General features: G+C 47.6%; 2 protein-coding genes and 1 long non-coding RNA gene across 7 annotated transcripts in view; 2 read left to right on the top strand and 1 right to left on the bottom strand.

The window, feature by feature from the left end:
- Positions 1-22,991, top strand: part of LOC144152979 (cubilin-like) — a 276,959-nt gene extending 253,968 nt beyond the window's left edge. For all 3 annotated transcript variants that reach the window (XM_077684590.1, XM_077684593.1, XM_077684591.1), the window contains 8 exons: positions 6,132-6,299; positions 6,821-7,032; positions 13,185-13,402; positions 14,568-14,735; positions 15,383-15,512; positions 18,120-18,187; positions 19,650-19,763; positions 22,233-22,991. In XM_077684590.1, the coding sequence (XP_077540716.1) occupies positions 6,132-6,299; positions 6,821-7,032; positions 13,185-13,402; positions 14,568-14,735; positions 15,383-15,512; positions 18,120-18,187; positions 19,650-19,763; positions 22,233-22,447 (1,293 nt within the window). In that variant the 3' untranslated portion in view covers positions 22,448-22,991. The remainder of the gene's footprint in view (positions 1-6,131; positions 6,300-6,820; positions 7,033-13,184; positions 13,403-14,567; positions 14,736-15,382; positions 15,513-18,119; positions 18,188-19,649; positions 19,764-22,232) is intronic.
- The window catches only part of LOC144152980 (uncharacterized), a 99,416-nt gene that overhangs the window by 66,037 nt on the left and 5,546 nt on the right, over positions 1-27,833 (bottom strand). For all 3 annotated transcript variants that reach the window (XR_013319262.1, XR_013319260.1, XR_013319261.1), the window contains exon 2: positions 26,757-26,889. This is a non-coding gene — a long non-coding RNA (uncharacterized LOC144152980). The remainder of the gene's footprint in view (positions 1-26,756; positions 26,890-27,833) is intronic.
- LOC144152355 (kelch-like protein 10) lies at positions 1,484-3,181 on the top strand. Its single transcript, XM_077683622.1, has one exon. It carries the CDS (start codon positions 1,484-1,486, stop codon positions 3,179-3,181), a length of 1,698 nt encoding a protein of 565 aa, XP_077539748.1.

The following is a 27,833-nucleotide window of genomic DNA, read 5'->3' on the forward strand; positions in this document are numbered from 1 at the left end:
AAAAGGTTCATTTCGGGTTCATCGCTCGGCAACCGTCCCCAAGGAAAAGTCAGCAGCAATTTGTTCGGTTTTCGTCTTTTAACGCCGAATTCACGCAAGGCCCGTTCACACTTCCGACGAAAGCGAGCGAAAGCGACGGTAATTCCGTCGCTTTGTCGCGCGACGATCGTTTTTGTCGAATGGTTGGGACCAAATTTCGTCGTTCGACAAAATTCCCGTCGCTTTCGTAGCAAGCGTGACCGGGCCCTCACAGTGCCGAGGCTATTCGCATTGCTTCCTCAATTTCGGTAAGTCTGGTACCAACTCAACTGCCTCCGAAATAATACGCGGCGGTAGACGGACACTACGAGGAAGAGGAAGGCTCTTTATTACAAAGGAAAGCGGCAAGAGGTTTGCTAATAAGCATTCACACTGACACACACTGACATACTACTGACACACAATAAGCTGACACACTACTGCGCGTGGCACTTTGAAGTAACTCACGGCCTCCTTAGGTCCACGTATAGGTCAGCACAACCGGCCACCCACACATTTCGCAACGCAGTGCACAACATAACCGGTATCTCAATATTTTTAAGCGAACCTTTCTATGCCTCACTGATGGCGTCGAAAATCGAAAACGCACTGCAGAAAAGCCTACTTTACGCAATTGGTTTCATAAGGTGATGATGATGGTAAGCGAAGGTACATTAAGCGCCTCGAAAGAAAAACAACGGTTCCCGTAGCGGGAATGGAACCTGAGTCCCTCGCGTCATGAAGCTGACGTCTATCCGACTGCGCCATTCGGACACGGTCAAAGCAATTTGGATTCCGGGCTTTGACTTCGACACAGGTTGCATGGGAGAAAGCTTCGTGTTTCAAAGTCCCCTAAGAAAGGGACTTGGCTTTTTTTTTTTAGTTCTGTTGGAATTTCCTTAGATAAATTTCCGCTGTTTCAGGAGGAGGAGGAGAGAAACGTTTATTGGAGCGGAAAGTGCTATTGTGGGTGGCCTTCCTAGTCCGGATAGCCGCGAGTCGTGGCAGCTGCTCTTGCCCGAGACACGAGGTTAACCTGCGTCTCTAGCAGGCAGCTGGTCAGCTCGCACTCCCACTCAGGGAAATTGTTTCCCGAGAGCGAATTGGATGTGTTATTTCTCAACAATTCAGCATAGCCAGTAATGGTAATTGGCCTCTGTAAACTGCCCAGGGCGAAAATTGACGCAACCTCATCCTTTTCAGTCGCGCTCTCTCGCTCCTCGTCACGAGCCCACCCTCAGCGCGTATCGCGATCGCCTCGAGCCATCAGCAGGCGAAATTCTACCGACGCCAACACTGCAGTGCTCAAACTACCACGTCTACGAGATTCAGGAGCTGTCGTCCAAACCACCAGCCCTCGATCAAGGCGAGCGTTTGTTCTCTTGCTCGTTCCCAGAACTCTGTCACGCCGGGTTCCCCGAAACGTTTCCCAAGGGGCAGCGGTCCATACTGACCGCGCTCTGTCATGGACGACATCCCGATCTCGACCGCCACCCTACGTACCGACGATGGCGGAAGCATCGAAGTCTTTAAAGACCTGCTCGGGGCATGCAGCCAGTATTTCAATACACTCTTTAACGGCCCCCTGACGAATGCCTCTCGATGCGATTTCCTCATCCCCGGCGTAAGCGGTGAGAGCCTGCAAGCCATCGTCACTTACGCACTCACGGGGGACGCGGAGATCACGGTCGACAACGTCGAGGAGCTCACCATCGCCGCGGACCAGCTAATGGTCGACGGCCTTCTGGACGAGTGCTCGGCGTTCATGTCGCGCAACCTGGACGTAGACAACTCCGTCATGGTCCTGGAGATGGCGACTGCCTTTTACTTGAAGAGTCTGCACAAACCGGCTCTCCGTTTCCTGCTTAACAACTTTGAGCAAATCTACTCTGAAGACCGAGACTTCAGTCGGCTGTCCCTGAAAAACCTTGCGGACGTGCTCGCCTCGAACGAGCTGAAAGTGCAGCAGGAAGAGCTGGTGTGGGAAGCCACCGTGTTCTGGATCAAAGCGAACCCCGCAGAACGCGGGAAGCATCTGGGCAAGCTTCTCCCTCACATCCGCTTTTACCTCATGAAGAGCAGTTATCTGAGAAAGGCTGTCATGCGCCATGCGCTCGTCTACAAGAACCCGCTTTACAAGACCATCATCAAACGCTGCTACAAAATAAAACGGTCAGGGCGTGACACGCGCCCAAAGGACGCCACGAGAGACATGTTCGTCCAGAGGGCGCCTCCAGAGGTCATGTTTGTATACGGCGGCATAGACCGTGGTTACAAGAGCAACACCTGGGAGACCTACGATTACAAGACGAGCGAGTGGAACACCGTGGACACGGACTTCAGGCAGGACCAGGTCTTTGGGCTCCAGTGCGTCTCCATAGGGCACAAGATCTACGTGATGGGGGCCGACATCACTCAGCGGCTGCGCCCGTTCTGCTACTGCTTCGACGTGGTCGCCCAACAATGGTCCTCAATCAACTCCATGAGGCAGCTGCGGGCGTTTTTCGGCATTGCCGTGCTCAACAGCCGCGTCTACTGCATCGGCGGTTCACCGAACGGTATAGTTGTCCTGGACACGGCCGAAGAGTACGACACCGTAACGGGCACGTGGCGCTCCGCTGGGCGCATGCAACTCCCACGGCTTGGCGCCAGCGCCGCCTCCTGCGCTGAGCGCGTCTACATTGTGGGTGGCATGTCCACAGAGGCGATAGTTCGGTCGGCGGAAGCGTACGACCCGGCGACCGGCCAGTGGACCACCGTCGCGCCAATGACGTTGCAGCGAGTCTTCCACAGCCTCGTTACGTACAGGGACAAAGTGTACGCCATTGGGGGCGTGGCTCTCAAATCGAACGTGTGCGAGGTCTACGACCCCCAGAGTGGCAAGTGGTCCAAGACCACCAAGACCAAGTCCATCACGGGCAAAATGACGGCTGTGGTCTTGGATGACAAGATCTACGCCATCGGTGAGGCTAGCCAGAAGGACTACGGTCGCCGCCTCGAGTACTTCTCTGGCGACGACGGCAAGTGGCACAGCATTCCGGGCTGCCTGCCACCACGCTGGTTCTACTCCGCATGCGTGGTGAAAAACCTTCCCAACACCACAGACTATGTCACTAGGCCCAAGGGCGCTGGCCACAAGTTCGACTGCTGCAACTTGTTGTGAGAGAGAAAGACTGAAGACATTTCGCCTGTAGCGTCACGTCACGCACCTTTGTCAGAAACGGGCTACTTTTTGGCGACTGATGAGTAATGCCTCCAACCGCCAAAGTCACCCAGTGGAGCATAGCAAAGCAAAGCAAAGGTTGAATAAAGCTTGAATAGTGCGAAGGCGATATACGTTGGGCGTCATGTCAGCGGCTACGTGAGTCACTCTGTGCGCTCTTTCCCTATGGCTCTGGATGTGTCTCGTGCGCCGTAAGCCTCATCATTCCGCGCGTGTGAATCATAAGGTGAATCAGAATGCATCGTCTTGACGATGCATTCTGATTCACCTTACCGCAATAGAGCGCTAATAAAATTTCCATGACTAGACCCTATCGAATCCCTGCGAAACTGGCCATCCCGTCAAGTCTGACGTCTATGACTGGCATCCCGAAACCAAGAAAAAAGGTGTACCTAATTTAATATTTTCGCCGCAAAGCATCAAATCTCAAAAGTGTAGTACTACACTTTTCAGATTTGCTGCTTAAACGCTGAATTTCGCACTTGTAGACGCCTCTTCCGAGCTATTGTAAAGTGCTGCGGAGTCGAACCTGTGTTCTCTCAGTTGCGAATTCAGTGCGCTACCGATTATGCAACGCTATTTGGTAACTCTGAGCAATGTCGTAGATAGACTTCATTTCGCAGAGACTGACCATCGCAATAAGGCACTATAGTTCCCTTCACTGACAGCGGCTGCTTTGCTTTCGGAGGTATATAGTTCCGGTTCCGTGACGTTTGCGCGGTCACTTGCGCGAATACTTGTCTTGGCTATTCGTATACGTATCTGTACGCGCAGCCCGTAGACGGATAGCTATGTGAGCCATCCGTGATACATTCGTGGTGAAGGCAGGAAGTCTGTTCCCCTCCCGCACTCTCTGATGCGATGGCCAACTGGCGCCTTGACCCGTGTACCTTGTCTGTTCGTGTCGTCAACCTTGGCGCAACAACCACAGCTGTTGAGTGCCCCGGATGTCTCGCAAAAAAAAAAAAAAAAAAGAAGCTCACACTAACGCGTAATACTTGAAGGTAGCCAAGCTGTACACAACCTTCACGACCATCACGACGGTTTAAGTCCACGATTGCAGCCAATTTGCTTCTTCTTCGCTGCCGTGCAGCTTTACTCCATCATTGTTGCTATAAGTGTGAGTTTCCCTTCATTTTTTTTGAAGTGGTAATCATTGGACATTGTCAAGTCTCGATGCCGTTTATTGCGGAATCGAGTCAGAGTCCAGCCGCTGGCTGTGGCTAAAACATGGCATCGGAACTAGCAGCCCGCTCTCACGCCAGGGATGTGAGCGCGTGAACCCCGGGCTACGTGAGCGCGTAAACGCCTAGCCCGGTACATAGCGGTGCGTAGCAGACATCACCTTGGAGAGGCGTACGCTATGGCGTGTCTTTTTCCTTCCGAGAAAGAGAGAGAGAGAGTAAACGTGTTTATTGCAAAAGGCAATGGGGAGGAGTCCTCAGTCCAAGACCCCTTGAGCTTTCCCCGCCTCAACAGCCCTCAACACCAGCAGGCGCTGGTCATTGAGGTCGGAGCTGGTCAGAGCTCTCTCCCAAAGCTCGCGAGAAGGAATGGAGGGATTTCGCGAATGTAGTGGGGCGTGCGCGCAGCCCCTTACCATATGAAAGAGCGTCCCGGGGGCTCCGCAGAAGCGGCATAGCGGGGAATATACGGTGGGGTGCAAGATGTGGCATTTAGTGGGATGGGGGAAAGTATTCGTCTGGAGTGCACGGAGCTGCCGTTCCTCCTCTTTCGTTAGGTGTTTATGCGGTGCTGGGTAGACGATACGTCCCAACTTGTAGTGCTGCGTTATTTCGTGATACGTGATCAGCGGGGTTGGCCTCTCTTGCTCGCTTCCCGGGGCCCGGCGGGATAACTCTCGGGCCAACAGGTGGGCGGTTTCGTTGCCCGGGACGGCAGAGTGGGCGGGTGCCCATGTGATCATGATAGATCTGTCTGGTGGACGCTGACAGATGATTTGGTGGGTTGTGCGGTGAATTCGTCCGCATGAGAAGTTGCGGCACGCTTGCTGCGAATCTGTGATGATTACGCTGGCGGTAGTTTGCGTTATATATGGCGAGAGCGATGGCCGCTTCCTCCGCTTGTAAGGGGTCGTATCCGGGTAGGGTTAGGCTGGTGACGTGCTTATTGTTCTGGACAACCACGGCTGTCCTTGCTCTTATGCCGGGATAGGAAGACGCGTCCGTGTACACTGTGGTTGGTTCCCTCCCGTAGTAAGTGTGGATGGCCTTGGCTCTTGCTTCCCTGCGCCCAGAGTGATGCACAGGGTGCATGTTTCTAGGGAGCGGTGAGACGTACAGCTGTTTCCTGATATTGTGATCGAGAATTCTCATTTGAGATGTCTGACGTTGCAGAGGGGATGTGAGCCCCAGACGAGAGAGAAGAGTCCTCCCTGTGCTTGTAACTCCCAGCCTCAACTTTTGGCTCGAAAGATGGGCTTCTATGAGCTCGTCGGCTGTATTGTGCAGGCCCAGCTTCAATAGCTTGTCGGTGGCCGTGCTGACGGGAAGTCCGAGTGCCTGTTTGTAGGCCTTCCGAATAATGACATCCAGCCGCTCCATTTCTGACTTGGAGAGAAGAGCGTAGGGTATGGCGTATGTAATTCTTGAGATTATGAATGCTTGGACGAGGCGGAGGGTGTCCTCCTCACGCATTCCCCGTGTTTTGGTGGTCACACGCCTGATCATAGTGTTGCCACGATTTCAGCGAACGCTGGAGCTTATGCTTGGCTTGTCAAATGAGGGACGGCGGGCGGTCGCCGCGAGGCACGCGCTCACAAGCGCGCGCTATGCGCTCGGCATTTTCTTGGTATTTTTAACTGCGGGCACGCGAAATAACAATTTTCTAAACAACTTGGCTGTTAAAAATATATATTTCCTCACCGCAGGGTCAGGAAGAGCGGCAGGCTGTGGACGAGTTCGACCAGGTCTTCTGCGGAAACCAAGCGCCTCCGGCGCTCATATCGGAAGGGCCGCGCCTCGTCATGGTCTTCTCGAGCGGACAAACCAAGGGCACGGGCTTTCGGGCACGATACTCGTTCGAGACCGACTACAAGGTACCCAGCTGCATTCTTTCTCGGGGTGGCGGGATTTGTTGCTCTGCGTGGCCCGTTCACTTCATCAGGGCCGAACATAATATGTAAACACGCTGCACTTATTCTCCAAGGCTAGCCATCGTAAGATCGAGCTCTAAATGGGTAACTAGACCTGCACGCATGGATTAGGGGAAGGCGTCATTGGTCATAACATGAGCTTCCTTCATAAACATATAACGTATGCATGGAAGCAGGGGCCCCGTGATCAGCCATTGCTGGGCTTCTTGCAGGAACCAGGCGTCTATGTTTACATATGACGTACCATTTCTTTCATGCCTAAAGGCTTTCTGTTCAAACCTAAACAGCGTTTTTACGTGTTCCGTACGAGTGAAAGATTCGTCTCTGAGCATATTCCGAGCCTGTGTCCAGCCTTTTATTGCTTTTACAATATCATTCTCTTTCGTGTGACCCATTTAGGCTATCCTCAGTTCTTAGCTAGTTAGGGGTACGTATAAGCATTACCTGGCGCTCACACGACACAGGTTCCGGGCACACCGTCGCCCAACAACACGTGCCACTTCTGGTACCTGAGCGAGTCGCAGGCGTCGGGCGACTTCAACTCTCCACGCTACCCAGCCAACTACCCGTCCAGCACCCGCTGCGAGTACGTCTTCCTCGGGGGCCTCGGCGAACAGGTCAAGATCGTCTTCAACTACTTCAAGACCAAGGCCGAACTGGCCAACGAGGGATACAAGTGAGCCACGTGTTCTTTTCATGAAAACGTTGCCCGAATGCGTGCTTCCAAAAGCTTCGATGTACAGAGCACCCACGTGACATGTGATGTAACTGCGCGCGCTATTCTTTTGAGCGCCTGCTAAAACGGGCCCCCCGTTCGGGCTCTGTGGTGTCCATTGTTGCGACCGGGAAGGCCGACCCGAGACGAGCTCCGTCGCCTCCGACATACGTTTGGTAGCGTGGTGTGAAGCGAGCGGCCAGCCGCTGTTGCAGCCGTGAAGAAATCCAGAAGCCGTAGGCTAACGCAACTGTTTACTTCATAGCCAGAGGTGAGCCGAATCAAAAGAACAACGCCCCGACGGGCAAGGTAACAGTACAGGACTCGAGCAGAGTAACAGCAATGATTCACTGCTCAAACAGGAATGGGTTATAGCGCTCGGGTGAGGTCTATTTATACCCAAAAGCGCCAACGGTCAAAACAGCGTTCCCTCTAGATTGTGCACGCGCCACGAACGTCACAGACACACACAACCCTCTTTCCAGACTTCGTGAGCAGTCGGTAGTAGCGGCGCACGCTGAGTCCGAGAGAGGGGAGAGAGGAGGACTCCACTGCGAACGCGGGGCTTTCGTGTCCTTGGGGCGCGTTGAAACGTGCCTCGCCGGTAACCGTCGAAGTTTGAAACGCGCCGAAAGCGAAGCGCCTGACCCGGGCTTGTCGAGACGTGAAAACTGGAGTCATCAACACGGTGGGGCTTGTCTGAAAGGCGCACGTAGTGGAGGCTTCGCCGCACAGCCGAGGAGTATTGAAACGAAGCCCAACGGCGGGCTCAATCGTAACACCATGTAGAATACCGAGTACTAATGCTGACGGCTTGGGTTCGAGACCCAGCAGGTCTCTGTCATTTTTTTTTCATTACGTAATTTTCTTTCTAAATTCAATTTTCTTTTCTTAACTCAAACCTAGCTTTGGTTTGGTTAATAATGGTGATTTGGTATGTTTCAGATTGCCTTAGGTTCGGGGCGCAGCCAATGACCACGTTGAAATACCGTTCTCCATCGCGCGAACAGACCTGTCATGTGGTTGCTCTATGCAGCGAAGCGTTTGGAAATACGCTGCCCCAACAAGGCGCTCCGCCCTTTTCTGCAACGGTATTCGTTTTTTTCCCTAAAGCATCCGTGACGCTACATTTTTGCCAGGGCAATGTTTTTTTGGGGGAAAGCGTACAACACCTTTTGGATCGGCCATTCTTCATGTTTTGTCTTTTCATGTAAAACTGGAGAGAAAGTGATGATGATGGTGATGTGAACTGGAATATTTGGGGTCAGACCAAGGGTCCGGGCCGCGTCGCGGTAGCTGATAAGCCGCTATGTTCGGCCGTGCTGAAACGCTTTGGTTGTTCCTCTCATTTCCGAAAGTGCGCAGGAATTTTGTAATGCACTTTTAAACCAAAACGAAATATGGCGCAGCTTGCACTAGCTCGCATTGACAAGGCCGGAGAAACAGCAGAGCTGGCGGTCGACCTAGCTTCTCCCCACATTGATAGCAGGCCCCAGGAGAGAGGGAGCAGCCGTAGCCCAGCAGTGCAAAGCCGTTTTGGACGGCACCGCAAAGCAAGAGAAAACACAAGTTTGGTTCATTCAAAAGATTGTCTCGTTAGAATCATACTGACACCACTTTTAACGTAAACTTCGCTCAAATAAGCTACATAATTAGGAAAAACGGGAATGGTCATGCGACCCACCAGCTCATTTCCCGCAACAGAACCTATGATGTCACATGAGCTAAGCTCTGCGATTGGCGGAGGCTGGCAGAAGCAGACGCAAATTAGGTAGAGCTTACAAACTAGACGAACGAGCGATTTGCGCTTAAATTTAGGACACATTCTTTACAAAGCAATAAGAATGATGGGACAAACAGTGGAAGTTACGAAAGCGCATGTAAACATAGAAGTACTGATGCGTTCTGCTGTTCGTACTGCGCACCGCATGCTTGGTTTAGCTGCACAGCACTACGGGGCTTGGGGTTGTCTCAGACGACACTGGCCGATTGACGCAAGCAACGGTGTCTTACGTGACCCCATTTGTCGAGCGAGCACTGTTTCAGGGAACGAATATTTTCTCCCAGGACAAAAACAAGCCAAGTTTAAATGCGGGCAAAAACAAACCAAACGCTTGCCACGGTATGGTGGCGCCATCTAGGTTCGGGTAACGTAAAGAAACGCGGGAACAAACCAACACCGCTGTACAGGGTGGAGACAACCTTTGAACGGTCCCGTGCCGCCGCAATTGGGCCAACGGGCTCAACGCGTTATTCTTTTCGTTTCCCACGAGACCTAGCAACGCGAAACAGACAATATGATTCAAACGTCTTCAGTAAACCGCGTTGCGGCGATAATTTTAGCGCGTTTTTGACACAATGACTTGCTTCGGCGGCGAGCGAGCAACCCAAAATGGCGGCGCCAGCGTATACGTGTCTCTACCCTGTACGGCGGATGCGTGAATGAAGGGATTCTAGGCTGCAGAGCGGCAAGGAGGTTAAAAAAAAATTTTTAACCTCCTCGCAGAGCGGTCGGTTCCTGTGATGTCAGTGCAGACCCCGAAGACAAACGATTTAGCGGGAAAATCAAAATTTTAACTTAAATTGTTTAATTTCTCAGTGAATAAAGCATCGTTTGTATCCGGACAAGCGCTGGGGCACTATAAAACACGAAATCTTTCGAATAAAACCAACTTGCATTTTCTCTTCATGGCTAAATCGTCGTCATTTCTTTCGTCGTCGTCTTCTTGATTGATTTGATTGCAGGGTTTAACGCGTCAACACAACGAAGGCGATGAGGTGCGCCGCAGTGGAGGGCTCCGGATTAATCCTGGGGATCTTTAACGTCCACCCAAATCTCGTAAACACGGGCGTTTTTCCGTCTCGCCTCCATCAGAAAAGCGGCCGCCGCGGCCGGGAATCGAAACCGCGTCCTCGTGATAAGCAGCACAACGCCTTAGCGGTCGTCGTCGTCTTCTGACTACACAGCCGCAAATCTTGTAGCGCATCCTCACCCCCCCCCCCTTCCCCCAGTGACCTCCATTTCGTCAGCTAGTCCTGTGGCCGTCTCCACGTATTGTGAAGGGATGGCTTGACAGACTTGTCATCATCGTCTTCCGCACGGCGGACCCGTGGCACGCCGGTCGCTACACGAAGACGACGACGAAGGCGGGAGCTCCTTATGTCGCGTAAGCCCACGCGCAAACCCGGACGACGCCGGACCGTGGCCGCGAGGCACGCGCGTTTGGTTTCTTTGTTTATTTTTTGCTAAAGCCACTGCGCAAAAGTCGTCCCCGCCGCCTCGCGCCGGGGACCCCGGCCGGTCGCCATGAGGCTCGCGCTCACGTGCTCTTGGGGTTTTCTGCCTACGCCGGACGAATTCGTGCGGGACTAAGCAGCTCTGCTGCATTAAAATTCAGAGCCCTTCCACAAGTCCAGCGAAACTGGCGGTCTGCTTTGATTTCCTATGTTGGGGTTTAGCTATACTGGGGATTTAAAGCTAGGTTAAATCATGACAGTGGCGCTACCTCTGCAGACTAAGGACACACATGATCGGTGGGTAGATACAACGAGGCTTCATTATAGCGCGTGGCCTTGCACAATGTCAGCACGCCGCGCGTGATGAGGAGTGTACACGACTCGGGAAAACACGGCGGTGGTGAAGACGAGTGTAAAGTGCGGCTGTATACTCCCTCCGTAGATGGCCATGCTTCAATGTGCAACACACATTGTGGGGAAGCCGGCTTACAAAAGTCATCCCTAACGTCGGCTTTACCTCTAAGCAGAAATGCATTGCTAGAAAGACATTTCCAGGCAATATTAGAATCAAAATATGGAGGCACTGGGATATTTTTAAAAAAATTTTACGATTTTTTACAGCCAAGCTGTATATGGCTAGGATCCAGCAGGTCGACTCTGACGACAGACCAAGTGTAGACAGTTTTCAGCGTATGGAAGAAATTCATGGCAAAAAAAAAATTGTGGTTGATTCCTGTGTCATAGGTGTCGGCTAAACACGAAAGTGAAATGTGCGGCGAAATCTGCAGCTGAGCATGGTTTGCGGGTCGGCGGCTGTCTTGTGGGTGTGCTTGGCGAGCGACGTCCTGCTGGCGGGTCGCTTCGGCAAAGGTGTACTGGCGTCATTTCCATGACGGATATGACGTCAGTAAAATCTTGGCGTATCCTTGCATAAAACACTTTCGTGTTAAAATATAAAACCCGAAAACGAACAACCCTAGGTATAACGTACTCTTTGGTTCTAAAGGTTGCTTTCCCGCCAGAAGACCCTGTGTGCAGGGGTGCACCTTTTACAGGCTCCTTGCTTCGTTGTACTGGCGTCATTTCCGTGACGGATATGACGTCACTCAAATGTTTGTGCATCCCGGAATAAAACACTTTCGTGTTAAAAGGTCCTCGCTGGGCCTCCTATAATAGTGGGGACTGTACACTACTAATTAGTCTGCAGCAAGCTTCTGTGGTGATAAAAAATTGCAGGCAGAATTCTTCTCTGCAGATGGTTGCCTTAAAACGTGAAGAAGTGTTCAAGTTGAGAGAATCACTTCAGGGCTAAGTGGAATTGCTTCAAATTTTGCGAAATTACTACCTTATTGGAACGATTTGGTAGATAGACTTTTGCTTTCATGGTGTCCTTGAGCGCAATTAATTGTGATATACAAGGCCAGAAAACCAGCCAACAAGAACTTTGAAACCCCGTGTAGGAGGCGAAGGGTACACCCTCATGACGTTTCGCCCTTCTTTTCACTTTATCTACTTCCAGAGCTCCCAAACATATACTGGTGGCTGCAGCCCCATTCCTCCTGTTTTCCTCCTTTCCGACACATGTGCGCGCTTTACGGAATCGGCCGGGAGTCGGCCAGGAATGCGACCGCACCACAAAAATTTAAATTAGAAACTTAAGCATTTGAATGATTGATTGATTGAGTGGTTTAACGCGCCCACGCAACGCAGGCGATGAGGCGCGCCGTAGTGGAGGGCTCCGGATTAATTTTGACCACCTGGGGATCTTTAACGTGCGCCGAAATCCCGTACACACGTGCGTTTTTGCTTTTCGCCTCCATCAGAAAAGCAGCCGCTGCGGCCGGGAATCGAACCCGCGACCTTGTGCTTAGCAGCGCTACGCCTTAGCCACTGAGCCACCGCGGCGGGTTAAGCATTTGAATGAAGAATTATAATCACAAGCAAGAATTCGTGAAAAAATTCGGAACAGAGGTTGCAACAAAGGAATGAGCTTTTTTGAACAGGAAAAGAATAAAAGCTAACAGGGCAGGCGCATAGTCTGACATATGTATCCGGGTTTGCGCGTGGGCTTGCGCCACTTGTAGGGCTCGCAAAAAAGAAAAACAGAAAAAAACGCCGAGCACACGAGCTAGTCCGTGTTTGACCAAACACGGTCGCCAACAAAACGACTGTCGTCTGCTCCTGACGTCACTCGCTCCGCGTTGCTTGGAGCAACCACCTGCGCTCTTCAAACTCGGGCCGCCACGGCGGCGACGGCAGAACTCTCTCCGACTCTTCGCCGCGCACATGATGACGGATGGGGAGACCAAAGAAGATCCGGACGCCCGAAGAGGAGGCGGCTTATCACGAAGCGCGCCGCGCTGCCAGGCGAGAATGTAATCGCCCAGAAGAACATGAAGTAGTAGTAATGCAGGTCTTCAACGGGGAGGGAGCCCTTGACGAAGACTTTGCGGGACTTATATGGCACTCACCGAGTTTATCATCGTGAGATGAACACAGCTCTGCTGTGACATTAGGCTTGCACCGTTAACTGTGCAAGCTGGCTTTGATTTTTTTTCGTCAGTCACATCTTTTTACACCATGTAATGAATTTATGAAAGTGCAAACTCATAAAATTGCGCTAGGAATATGTCAGGGATAGAAATCTGTTTGCCTGCTCGGTGCAGACATTTTGATCGGGTTTAATCGCTGCATGTCTTTAATGTCTTCGCTTCGCATAATTAAGGGAAATTTCGGTTGCTTTAATCAAAATTGACATTGCAGTGGGAGGCCCATTTTTTTACACGGCACTCTTTCCACTAATTAGACGGGCCAAGTGCTTTCAAAATTACCTTTCTTTTGCGAGCTACAATGGACGCTCTCTGCTCTGTCCTCAGCGAGGCATGCGTCGAGGACTGGCTGGAGATCTACGAGGTGTCCATCAAGGGCGAGTCCAACAAGATCGGCCGTTACTGCGCCCGCACGGCTCCGGGGCCCATCGTGTCCGACACGGGCATCAACATGATGAGGGTTGTCCTTCACACAGACAACACTGGAGTCGCCAGCGGATTCAGCGCCACTTACTACTTCCTCAAGGACGTCAACAAGTTTGGAGGTATGGGGTTGGTGACGCCGCGGAGATATTTTGATTCGCACATTTCCTCTCTTCGTTTTGAGTGCACTCAAAACGAAGGCCTTTTGAGTGAACTCTTCATCTCTGCCCTTTCGTGCGGCATGCCGCACAAAGGCACAGAGACGAAGACTATTTCTAAGGGATCTAGAGGAAGAGAGAGTGAGGGGCCTAGGGAACAAACATGACTATGCCTCACCACGTGCTAGTTTAAAAGTTACCTCGAGTTTGGCGGGGCTGCTGTGTAAGGAACCAACTATTATATCATCGGCGTAAATGCAGCAGGAGAGGTTGGAAATGCCAAGAACATTTTTGTTTTCTATGTTGTGTTTTAACCAACATCAATACGTGACTGGCATGTCACAGATTTGCTGGCGCTATTCAATTTTTTGCCGCACAAGTAGCAAGGTTATGATTTCGTCTCAATGCATTACAGTCAATTAGGGATGCAGAAGCTGTGACGTACGCCTTCAAACTGGTTGGGCATATCTTCATGAAGTCGCTCACCAACAGCCGATTCGAAATGAGTTTGCGGCACATTTACAATTATTTTGCATACAATGAAGCTTATAAAAAAAGGATACTAAATAATATAACGTCTCAATCAAGTTCAGAATAAAATCACTTGGGCCATATGCAACATATCATTTGAGTCTTCATGTTTTTTTTTTCTGAAATAAGTTAATTTGGTTAATACTTCCCATCAGTTTGGCACTAAAACTGTATTTGATGGGCCCTATACTGTCGAAATATTTTCTGAAGCAATAGTAGAAGATATGCCACAATAACGAAGGCTACTGACCTTTGCTAGACAGCCACATAAATAACCTGTATAGACTACTTTTTTCGCCCTATTAAAACATGTTTTCGCCCTATTAAAACATGTCACTCCTTCAGGTCAGACAACCACCAAGTTGAAACTAGAGAGTGTAGAACAATGATCGAGTTAGGGATACACAAAGCACAATGCGAAGCCCTTGCCATTGTCTCGCTGTTTGACGCTCTTTCATTACAACCATGTTTCAATAATGAGCCTGTGCATGTACAATAAGCAAACTCTGACACAGGGTGCTTCAGCATTTTCCATTTCTGTGACCAACATGAGAACGGCTCAGCAAATTTCGTATTTTGCTCCCGTTCCTGTTGGCAGATTGTGGAGGAAACATCACGGGAGAAGAGAACGGTCTCATCACCAGTCCCGGGTATCCTAACGGGTACAAGAACGACCGACAGCTCTGCAACTGGTACATAACTGTGCGGCCGGGGCACAAAGTCCTCCTCTACTTCACACTCTTCCTCGTCGAGGGACACCCAATAGGTGAGCACTTGTGGCAGTCTGGGCCATTCATAACTGCCTACAAAATGTGCTCTTGATGCGAGAGTTTCCCACCACTCCTAGTAGCCCTCAAGCAATAAGGGCTACATGTATGAGCATCGCAGCCTTCATTGGTTTTTCGTACTCACAAAAGTGCATACCTCCTTTTTAGCAATAACGTGTAATGTGCTTGGTTCCTGCAAAAGTCTGTAGTCACTGAAGTGCAGTGTAGGATGTTAAGAAAGTAGGGGTAGCCTTTTTCCAATAGAGCTCTAGTGACTGCCTTATTCATGTTAAAGCGCGGACAGACGATACATGAATCAGATCCAACTAGCTCAACTTTTCAACGGTAATTGTTCCCAGCCCTGATTTCCATCTAGACGACTCAGCTGCGTCCTTGCCGTCTATTGTTCTCAGTCGCACCAAGAAAAACATTCAGGTACTGCGAAAATTCATCGTTTATATTTTAAAAATGTGACTAAACGAATATTCGTTATGGTCTCATTACATTAAGTAGAAGAGTCCACACAGATCTTGATGAACGTGATAAATGGGGCCACTCGCATTGGTCTTGTGGTCAAAAAGTAATACGCCCAGCCACAGAACTGTAAAGAATTAGGAAACGTGACTTGTTCCACGCTTTGTTACAGACCGGGGCTGCCCCAGCGCTGTAGTGCGTGTCTGGAAGAACCTTTCTGACGCCCCGCTCGAACTGTGCGGTGAGGGACTGAGCAATGACACACGAGAGGTCATGTCCACCTCCAACATCCTCAAAGTATCGTAAGTAGGCCGAGAGAGAGACGGCTGCCTTTCCCAATTTCCTTTCACTGAACAACGAATGAACAGACATTGCACGGCAGGCATATAAATGTTGCACCCCTGTAAAAATGGAGACTGCGTTTGTGCCATATGGCTATGATGTGTAGCTAGTTGTAACGTGGCATTAAAGTGGCAGCAAAAAAAAAACCCCAAATGGTGTCGCATGTGTTTCTTTTAAGCCTTTGTTGTCATCATCCCAAAGCACCGACTTCTGAATGTGGCAAATAGTGTTAAACAATGCAAAAGGAGAATAATGACACAGAGTACAAAATTGCTACTTTTCTTATATATATATAGTACTACTTACAAACTCATTTAAACTACAGTTAAACCTGGATATAACAAAGTTGACAAAAGTCGCAATTCGTCGTTGCATGCGGGCCTTCGTTACATGAGGTTTTGAGATGAGGCTCGCGTGAATGAAGCAGAAACGAAACCAAAATGTTGGACATCAGTGGCGGTGAACTCTCCCTAGATCGATTCATTTCACAGTAAAAAACTGCGAGGTTTGCGGCGGCTGCTTTCAAACGAGCTTATTCAAAGAAGCAAAGTCACTTACCCCAACTTCAAATTGCTGAGAGAGTGCTAGCTGGGATACTGTACAGGGCGACAACGTTCTTCTCTCTCCCCACCGCAGACGGCATTTAAAATTGGGAGCTTTTCTTGGAAAGAGAAAACCGTTTTCTGGCAGCAGAACCCATCACCAACGAACCGATACCACAGACAGCAGTGGAGATGCACGACTACATGCCGACAAGCAGGCCTAGCACCTAATTGACACCACACTTACACATGGAAATGCACAGTAGTTTGCGGTGCGGGTGAAATTCGCTAAAGTGGTGCACTTCTCCAGCCTATTTCTCACAGAAAGGGCAAGAAACAATGACTTGTCAGTGTAGCAAGTTCGTTACATTAAGGTTAACTGCCATAATGCCTTTGTTACATAAAGGTCACAAGCATATATGCACGCTTCAATGGGGAGTAGCATTGGGGAATTGCAAAACTTCATTAAATCCAGGTATTAACTAAATAGAGGTTCGTTGCATCCAGATTTGACTGTAGTTTGCTCAGTGTGTAGCAAAAGTTAGTCAGTTGTGTGCTAGTTTTTTTATGTGCGTGTCTGCAACCGATGGCCCAGATGTTTGGCAGAACATTCTGATTCGAGAAAATCTGGATCGGTACTTTCATTTTTTTAGAAAAAGCTTCAAGATTAATGTACAAAGCTTGTTCAGACCAATCACAATCTCTGCCTTTTTATTTCAAAGTCTGCTCTGGTCTTGTTAATGTCGGGGAAACATTTTCGGGCTAATTTTTGGCATCCAGCAATGTTGGCAATGCTCTTTGTGTTACAAAAGCAACCAATGCGCAAAACATACTCCAGGTCGCATGGACAGCTGTATAATAAACTGCAGAACTGCCAAACTTCAAGATACCTCAGATGTGTGTCACTGCCAAGGACAATTCTCATCTGTACAATTCATGACAGTAAAACTATAAAAGCAGAGTGTAAGTTTTGTTAAAAAGCCTGCCACAAACAAGCTTAGGATACATGCTTTCATGCATGCTTTAGGCGTTTCTGGTGTCCGTTGGGAGAGCACTCTTGAATTACCTTATGTTCTATACAATACTTGCGAAATATTGGCAAAAATTTTAAAACGGGGAGTTTGTACGGTGCTTTGCACCTGCTTTCTTTAGTGCGCCGTATTGGAGAGCTATGCAACAAGTCATACGTACTGGGGATCTTTAGCGTTTCCAGAAACCTTAGGTGTATGGTGATCTGATCATAAGACAGGATCGGACCATAAGACATAACCACAACGTCATAGCCAATAGTCCTTCCTGCACACCTGTGGGGCATTTTACTCAATGTCACAAGACGAATAGAAGGGGAGTGAGAGAGAAGCTGCTATTTTTATGTTAGCAAAACTAAGCAAAAAATGACTTTTTTTGCATTGTCAATGAACCAGCACTGGAATAACTCCAGAACGTGCCAGCTTCCTGCTAAAACAGAAACTAACAAAATGTCCGTAAAGGGCAAGGAACAACTACTAGCAGTCGATCAGCGTGTACACCTTCTAACAGATGGCAATATCGCACGTAAGGAAATGGCAACATGAAGACGACAATGCCAGCATCCGTGATCATTTCCTGCTCTGCAGTTTGTGAAATCACACAAAGTTTACAGCCAATGGGTGGAGCTTGTACATGTGAAAATGAGCGCAGGCACTTGCGAACACCTGAAAAATGAATCTAACAATTTTTCATAGCTGTCTTTTTACGACTGCTGCTAGAGCGCTCCTCTGGTTTGCTCACAATAGGTGACATCTTGCTGAATGTCATGAACGAAGAGTGAGGGAAAATAATGCTGAAATCGTTAATGTGTCGGCAAATATGGAATATATATTCGGTGTCAAAAATAAAAAGTGCTCTCTCTCTCTCTCCATCTCTCTGTCTCCACGTGCGTATGTGTGTGTGCGTGCACGAGTGAGAGAGAGATACGAGAAGCCACGCTTTGGGTACAGCGCAAACACATCGGTGGTTATTTTACCCCGGCGTTTTCTCTTACAGGTTTATGACCGCTCAAAAGGCTGTAGGTAACGGTGGATTCAGGGCCGTTTGGACAGAGATAAGAGAAGGTGTGTGCTCTTTTTCAAATTGTGCCTGTTTTATGTGACACGGCCACTCACTCACATCTTATGGTACACTATATTACATTTATTAAGATGAACTACTACGATTTACTACTCTGATTCACTTTGTGCTGCATAAAATGTGTGTTCCATCTATATGGCCATATTAAGCATTAAGGTCATGCTGATTTCACGCGCTGCACACGAGATTACTGTGCAGCCTCTTGAGGTCATCTGCTGTACCACGTAATAAATATAGACAGCAGAAAACAAGTGTGTGAAAAGAAAAGGTACCGTACGTAGTATTTCAAACATGCAGTTTTTGACGAGGCCAAGACTGTAGCATTAAAGTTTTTCTACAGCGGATACCAACTTAGCAAGTACGTGCTGACATATAGGCACAAAGCGGTACACTGTGAGATGGTGATCACTGAGTTGTACATATTGCAACTTTGTTATGCAGCACTAATACGCAGCAAGAGTGCAACCAATGCAACCTTAGGACATTGTGCATCATTATTGAAAATGGTTGTGCAAAGTGGCTTGCACAGTCACGCATTTCAGATCACTGTATCAGAACGCAATTTTGGCTTGCACTGATTATGTACGCTTTCACTCTTTGCTCAGTGCGGCTGTCTTATGGGAACAACTGCTCAAGCGTGTATCAATCTAAATAACGGTAAAGCGAAAGAAGCCAGATGACCACAGTCAGCAGCTGGGTAGCATTATGAGTCGCACACTGGATGCACATTTTTTTTTTTTTTCCAAGTTTACAATCTAGTGCGGATTAAGTTGTACACCCAACTATGCACACTTGAATGATATGATTAGCCTTATGCATTGTTCCTACTTTAAGGAGTGGCGTGGAACCCTTCTTTGAGCCATCGACATGTGGAAAGCTGTCGTCTTCTGTTTGTCAGCAATCCTTCATTATTTGGTGTAATCAGGGCCAGAGCATGCAAAACAATGTGACCCACCTCAGGTGGCACATTTCCCCACTAGTGATTAAAGCGACAAATCTACAAATGAAACATGCCACGGTGCAACAAAAGCAGCAGAAGTGAGTTTTGAGTCACCAAAACATTGCTGCAACGTCACGCCGGCCTTACAGGCTTCGCTGGTCACTGCCTATACTTGCATAGGTCCCGGATCTAAATATTGCGCATTATGCTCACATTATGCTCACTATGCCTTCATGCTTTGATTGAGTTAATTTGTGAGTATACGTTCATGTGCATTGCTCCCATATTTACCTTTTTATCTCTTTTCAAAATGTGAATTTTGCTGACTCCCTTTCCACAAAGCTTCAGCTTCACATTTCATAGACTATCCATGGGCCATCTTTTACTTCTGTGACAAATGTTTTGTCTGGCATAAAGGACATTCACACATTGTGCGAACACAATATCCACCTTCATTTGTGTCACACTTCAAGATGGTGCTTTTTTCTTTCTCTCTTTCTTTCCAGACCCGAGCTGTGATGAACTGAGATGCACTGTGAATGGTTACTGCATATCTTCACGTCTTAGGTGCAATGAATTGCCCAACTGCGGAAGCAGCGACAACAGCGACGAGGACGACTGTGAGTCCCGTCAATTTCACTCTATGGGACATGCCCATGCGACACTGTCTGACCGATAGCTAGAGGTCTGGTATACCCACAGAATTTCTTAGATTGGTATCGTACTGACATACAGTATGTACAGCAGGTTAATACATAGTGCCAGTCCCCTTGATGGCGCTGTTGATTGCATTGAACTGCAATTAGCAATGGGAACAATTGTAATGCTGAATTTTGATGGTCAGACTTCTAGTGCTTACGCAGTGCAAGCTAAAGCCTCGCAATGTAGTTCGGGTTATCCTAATATCAAGACACACAGTCACCACTAAACAGCATTTATTGGGGAAGCAAGAAAGCTATGTGCAATGCGGTAGCACAGTTTAAATGATTAAAACAAGGCTAGCTAAATCGTATTCGGCGGTTCGTCATTTTTTTAAAGGGGCACTGAAGTAAGTTTGTCAAGATCGTATTTAAGGTTACACTGCAAAGCCTGATCCAAGCGATTCATTATTTGACTATTTAGCGGATGTTTAGGGTCGTCCCTTATCTGCAATGCGCTATGCAACACAGTACACCATGCATTGTAAACATTTATCCCCCCGTCAACATTCAAGACATCTCCCATTTATCAGCTTTGCTCTCCTGCTGAGGGACAATTTATTCAATACATATAACTCAGCCGGATTGCTGCGCGTGGTCTTACAGGGACTTTTTTTGGCATGGGGCCTATAAAAAAAATCGGTAAAACACGACAGGGAAACATGCAGCGAAATCTGCAGCTGAGCACGGTTTGCGGGCCGGCGGCTGTTTTGTGGGTGTGCCTGGCGAGCGACGTCCTGCTGGCGGGTCGCTTCGGCAAAGGTGCACTGGCGTCATTTCCGTGACTGATATGACGCCAGTGAAATCTTAGTGTATCCCGGCATAAAACACTTTAGTGTAAAATATATAACCCAAAAACGAATAACCCAAAGTATAACGTACCCTTTAGTACTAAAGTTTCTTCCCCGCAAGAAGGCCCTGTGTGCAGGGGTGCACACTTTACAGGCCGCTTGCTTCGTTGTACTAGTATCACTTCCATGATGGATATGACATACGTAAAATCTTCGTGAATCCCGGAATAAAACACTTTCATGTTAAAACAAAAAAACGTTCCCGCGTTGTTCGGCATAAGTGAGAATTCGTCTTAACCGAGTTCATCTTAACGGGAGTTCGTTGTATTTTGCAGGCTGCATGTGAAATTTCTTAACACTGCCTGGTTTATGTAAATATGCAGGCAAAGGTAAACATGCAAAGGTAAAGATGCATCCAAAACGGCTGCACTTTGAAACGTGCTAGTGCATCACTTGAAGGTGAAAACTGAGCTGTAATTGGCACACCTTGCGTGATAGTGCTTGGTTCCCCTTTTATTGAATGTCGTTGCTATGGTAACAAGAAGAACACACAGCTGAAAAAGAGCACCGTTGCCACGGTGACTAAGATATGGCGCATAGGCAGTGCAGGTGAAAGTCGTCATACTGGCACAAATCACTGTGGATAGGGGTAGGGAACGGTGCGGTTGTAGGAAAACTCTTCAAAAGACATACACTGCTGAGGAGCTATTTAGCAGAGGTATATCCATGCTAGGAAGAGAAAAGACCAGGCTGTGAACACACAAGAAACGAAGCGAGAAGATGTCGCAGGCAATATCTATAAGCGTTGTGCTGTGAAGCAGGAAAATGACGGTCACAGCAAGCAAACAGAGCAGAAGGCTCGTATATAGCAAGGCAAATGCAGCACATGTCCCAGAACCACGTGTGAAAGGTGCCTTACACGTTTGTGATGCAGCTCATCTTTGGTTGAGACCATTCCCAGAATCATTAAGAATAACGCATATTCAGATCAGCTGCTGCTGCTTTTTAAGTTCTCGATAAGCACTATAATCGGCTTCCAATTTTTCCTTTTGTACGTGCAATCATTATGGCTTTCATTTGTTTGTTTACAATAATATCGCAGGAGTTGACAGGATGATTAGGTGAGCAAGCATTATTTTATACTTTCAAGTATTAGATGCTGAAGCGAACGCAGTGCAATAATGTTTGCATCCTTGAGCTGCTGTTATTGCAGCAAAATTATTTGCAGGACTGACTCTCAAAAAAATCAAGTTGTCTGCAACGTCCTTTGGAGTGTATAGATACAATGAAAAGAAATGGACCACATGGGCTAATAACATGTGCTCGGATCTGCTTTTCTAGTAGGGAAGAGGAAAGGAGAAGTAAAGGACGCACGAGGCAAATGGTGACAGCAATGGGGAGGAATGTGCGCATGCATTGCCCGAGACTTCATGACCAAGCCAATAAGTTGCCAGGGCAAAACGGTAGCGCTGCAAACAATTGCGACCCACCAGCCTGATAGAGAAAGCAAACAAGCACCCTCTCCTTCACCCCACCATGCGTTGTCTCGTCGGCAGGACATGCACTTCAATGCGAAACCCATTCCTGTTCCTGGGCGCAGGCGTGCCGAGTCCCGAGCTCAACCTGTACCTGGTGGGTGGCGTGTCGGCCGGCTGTGCGGCCTTCACGCTGCTCACGTTGTGCCTCGTGTGCCGGAGCCGGAGGAGGCGACGGCGACGGCGCAGACGGCCTCCGTTCGGCGACCGGCCCCCGCTGCGGCCACCGCCGCCCAGCGAAGTGCCCGCCATGCACTTCGTGTCCGTCGACACCGTGTGACTAGAGACCACCGTCTAAGAGCGTCCCCGCCTGCAGGCCACCACCGTCCCGCGCCCACCCGAGGTGGCGCCCCGCAGCCGCAACAGCAAGGAGGTGCTCGCCGCTAATGGTGCTGCCTTGATGGACGCAGATCAGTAACGAAAGAAGCTCCGAGGCGATACCAGGCGACTCACGTCGTCATCGTTCTCACTGAAACGTCACTTGGATGCGATAGCATTTGCAGGGCCGTGTCACCCCGTTTCGGCCTGTCCTGTCCGTACCTCGATGATGAGTGAAGAGGGGGATCAGGGTTGGCCACCTTTGTCTTCCTCATACCACCAAGTTGAAAGAAGCGACGACGCATTAACCCTGCCAAAATGTCCAGCGCCGCGTCGAGGCTTGGCAGCACGGAGCGTACGGAATATTTTTCCCCCGCGACCTTCCCTTCCGGGTCAGCTCCCATCACCTCGAAGGCGAATGCCATGTAACATTTGAAACAACTTACTGCCAAAGAGTGCGGAGATTTTTGTACAGATGTGCTTGATTGGACTTGCAAGAGATCTGTCACGCAACGCGAACACGCGATAAATGTAGATTGAAACACTCCGTAAAGAGTTTCACTATTGGCTTTCGCAGTTCCCTACGCACCAGAGGTCAGAATTGTACGGGTGAGATCAAGAACTGATTTCGCATGCCATAGTTTGGTGTTCTCGAGGTGTATGCTTTTGCTTTTCGTTCTGACATGCCCTGATATTTTTAACGCCACACTCTCACCTTTCTTTCAAACATGAGACACCTAGACCTCTGTTGTTACTATGAAGTGGGTATTGTGCATTGGAGCCCACAGTGTTTTTGTTCCAGGAATTTTTACTGGGAACACTGAATGACACAATTCATGTATTCTGGCCTACTAAGGCACCTACCATTTAAAAAGGGTGAAAAGAATGGAGGATAAAGTTGCCACATAACTTCTGAGTGTGTCACCTATTAGAAGCTATACACTATAATGACCAGCAAGGACTTCTTTTGAGTAATGCTCAGTAGTAGTCTACAGTCTAAAATAAAATGGGGCCCTCTTGATGGAGTTATTGCTCGCAACAGGTACGACGCTTTATTTTTTTACCAGGCATACTCTACTCTAAGGCAAATCAACTCTACGGTGACATTCTTTTTCTATGTAAAAAGCTTGCTCCAAAATTGAGTAAATATACTCTATCACGAAATAGACAACTCTGTGATAGGAATTTAAAATTTATTCAAAAGCAATGACCCCACACAAACATTCACATGCACATTTTTGTTTTTCTTAATTAAACAGCATAATGGCATACGATTAAAGTTTTAAAACCTGCACCCATGGTCACAGTCCTTAAATAAACTTTTCTTTATCTAGGACACTGGCCACCCTGGCTTTGGGTGCAGCGTTAAACGCACTGGTGGGGTGAGGGGTAGCACTGTTGACATGCAGTGTACACATGAATAGCATGGGGGCTGTTGCTACCACGTGAAGGCTCAATGTGTAACGGAGCCTACTCTGAGTGCAAAGTTACTGTGATTGCTGAATAACATTACTGGGAGTAACGTTACTAAAAGCAACATTTCCCAGAGTCATACCCAGAGGTCACACCCAGTAGCATAACATTGCTGCTCTGAGGAGCGTTAGTGGTGATAAGTGGAGCAGGTTAAAGTTACTCTCAGTAACGTTACTCAGAACAATGTTCATCGGAAGCCATAAAGAGTAACGTTACATTGCTGCTCTGAGTAACACTTCCGCATTACTGCGGTGGAAAGCTCCAGGAATACATAAATGGTGCTCCATCTTCTCCTGTTAGTTCCTTCAGTGATATTCTTAAAAAGATCCCACCTCCTGTTCAACTCCCACTGATTCCTTACAGCAGGAGCTATATGACCCATAATCAACCTGCAGGTGGAAGGAAATGTGCGAAACTAGGGGACGAAATAATTTATTGCAAAGACTGGTAATGTTATTGCAGTTAGAAGGCGATGGTGGTGCCTCTGTACACAGTTGCTTTAGTTCCAGAAAAAATCAGCATGACAACAACAGGCTTTCACATATTGTACGCAAAAAAGCTGAAAAATCTGATAACCTGAGAGGTATTAGTTTTGTTTTGATTTGTTCCAAGCTTCGTATCAAAAACGTACTATGGTCACATCTGTCCTACCAGGTGATTTTAGAAGCTGGGAAAACATAATTTCCTCGTGATGCCACGCAATATTGTATATCAATCTTACTATTCTTCAAATTGTTCTAGTTCCTTCATATATAACTATTGCACGAATAATTTTGCAAAGCTTTAAACATGGCTGTGACAAGTTAAAATGCTCTATTCATTCATTCATTTGTAAGTTTTTTTCCTTCTTTTTATCCTCCTTTCTGTAATGTGTACATTCTTTATTCGTTCCTTATTCTTCTCTTTCTTTCGTTTGCAGCAGAAACTTCTAAAATTGCACTTTCATACGTGCACCACAGAGTGACATACCAACAATCTATGATTTTGGAACATTTCTAGGCTGGATAGCAACTCCATACTTTATTTAGGGGGAGCAAATAACATCAAAATATCCCTCGTAAGCATACGTGAACCCAAAACCCCTGTCTTCGCATTTGCACAACCCAGTGTGTTGGTGTTAGTCACACAGCAAAGCAGTGCCATATCTTTTTCTCGTCTTTCATCTGTCTAGGTTTGTAAACATGGTTGCAAACATCATTTAAAATTTGATTTTTTTTAACCAGTCCTTATTTGTTCCGGCCACGAGTAAAAAAAGTCAGCACATGTAATGTGATAACATTATGTAACTCTTGGTATATTTGGTAAGTTCAGCTGATGGCTGTGGCACAACAAAATGAGGAAGAAATCGGATAAATGCAATGATACACATGAACGTTGACTGTTGCTTTTCATTCTTTTCTTTTTTATCAAGGCGTTAGTGTTATTCAAGACTAAGCGAACAACTGTTGATACCATATTGTAAGGAGAGCCAGGAGAAGCTGTTTCTCTCTTTCATACTCGCCGTTAAAATGTTATGCAGTTTACGGTGCTTTCAATGTAGGTACTATTATATCATTTCAAGAATCCCGAGCACCATACTTTAGCTTGTGAGATTCCAATCAATAAAAATGTTGTCTGTTACCCACATATGGCCATGTGTGACAAACAAATGGTTTCGTAATTGCGACTGAGTGCCAAAAGTGTTATGGACATCCGTCCCATATACACCCGAGGGAGCCACTAATTTTTTTTGGGCTGTATGATCGTAGATGGTTTTACGCTGTATTTTTTTATGCTTCCCTTAATCATCCACCCGTTCAAGACGATATCAACCTCAAAAATTCTCGGATATTCTGAAGGAACACCTTTGATTCCTCATAACAATCAGAATACAAAAGAAATATCCGTTTAAGCCAAACTTTTGGTGAAACAGATGCTTTTAAGGCTGCTTTAAAAGGTTAATTAAACATCTTAAATTTACGAAGTTACATGTCTTGTAACTAACAAAACTTGTAACTAACAAAACTCGAATCTACTCAAACCTGCATAAGGTACCCCAAACCTGAGTTAGCCACAGTATTTTTTTAGTTCATAGGTCGAAAATGTCATGATCTCACAAGGAATGAATGTAACGAAGCTACATTACAGTAGAGGACCTGCACTTTCCACATTGGCACTACTATTTCCAAAACTACTCTACAATGCCGTTTGAATCAATTACCAGTACATCGTGTAGCGTTGCCCTCCCTGCTTTTGAATGGCCAGATTCACTACAATATTTTCTTTCCTGGTTCAGGAAAACTGTTCAGGAATCCATCATGTATGTCCCTGCCGGTTATCTGATAGCGTGCTGTCCTTTTGAGCGCTAGCTTATAGACAAGCATCGCGGGTGCTGTTCTATCACATCTGACATTCTTCTAAAACAGTGTTGTTATAAGAAGAGCCAATTAAAAAAAAAGATGATGATGTTAAGGTTCCCACCCCACTCTGCATATATTGTAACAGAGGTGTTGCCAAACACGGCAGTCTTGAGCCCCTTGTCGCTGCCAACGCTGGAGAGCTGATGCGTGTACAGAATCGGTCTCATGGCAGCTTCGAGACCGACCGGCCCAAAAGTTAAGCGTGGTCAACAAAGCGGAGTGCACCCTTCTCCCGTCCTACAAATGTACCATCCCTTGTAACAGTATCGTTAGCACTCTCAAGCTGTCCTGCGCTGTTCACCAAGTGCACAAGGAACACGGACAGCATCGCCACAACCTCTACATATACGTGTACTCAGGATCGCTACCTAGACCAATCAATGGGAGTGTCGTACTCACGCGAGACAAGGCTCAATTTTTTGCTTCCTTCGTCCTGTTTCCGTTCTGTGCTTCCTCGAGAGATGACCAGTGTGCTAGCAGAGAGAGGCTGAGAAGAAATGTGGGGCTCCCTCCTGTAATCCCTTTCAGCTTTCTGCAACGTGCGAATGGAGAAATAAAGTGTTACAAGTGACGCTTAAGGATATAAGTGCACCACATTTTATGATAGTAACAACGTTCTCATCTATGAAGCGATGACTTGGCACATGACGGTGCTACAAAATATAGACGTGGAGAGTTGGCTGTTATGACCAGATTAACCACGCAATGTGATCGATAATTTAATTATACGAGGGAAAAGAAAATAAAAGAAACTCTATATCTTGAAAACAATCGAGGCTTTTTTTGCAAAATAATGATGCAGATAGATGCCACTTAGAAGAATGTGTGTTTGTCTATTAGTATATCGGAAGTACTGGTAGTAGTAAAGAACTTTAATTAGCCTGGTTTCCCGGTCAGCCCAAGTGACGACTTGACAGACTCTACCCCAGATACTGGCCGTTGAAGGACAGCCGCAACACATGCAAAACTTGCTGTTTATTGCAACATTGAATACAGTAAACAGTATACTATGGTGTACTGCCGTCTTGTTAGCATAAGAGCTTTTTGTCTTGTCTTGATTGCCCAGCAGAAGTTCTTGCAAACCACGATTTTGATCAAAACCTGTGTTTGATCCCCTTCATATGACTATCCCCAGTAACTTGTCACACAACCAGTCCAATTGTAAAATCGGGAATCATTGCATCTGATGAGCAGTTATATGGCCACGAACTGCCATTCCCACGTTGCAAAGGGCTTACCGACAACAGTCTTTTTTTTCTCCCCATGGCAGTCGGTTTTGGTGAATAAACGTAACTGCTACCTGTACAACGTCAACCATCTCCCACTGTCATAGGAAGCCGCCTGATCTGCGGTTGTAGGGCGACGCGAGAGTGCGTGTTGTTTGGAGCCGTTGCGGATATGTTGAATGGACTGTTTCACCGAACGTTATTGCCAATTCTTGACGGAAGCGTGTTATTCTTGTAACTATATTTGCTT

Source organism: Haemaphysalis longicornis, unplaced genomic scaffold, assembly GCF_048455015.1.
Source record: "Haemaphysalis longicornis isolate Haplotype H1 unplaced genomic scaffold, Haemaphysalis longicornis Haplotype H1 scaffold_9, whole genome shotgun sequence".
Taxonomy (NCBI): Eukaryota; Metazoa; Arthropoda; class Arachnida; order Ixodida; family Ixodidae; genus Haemaphysalis; species Haemaphysalis longicornis.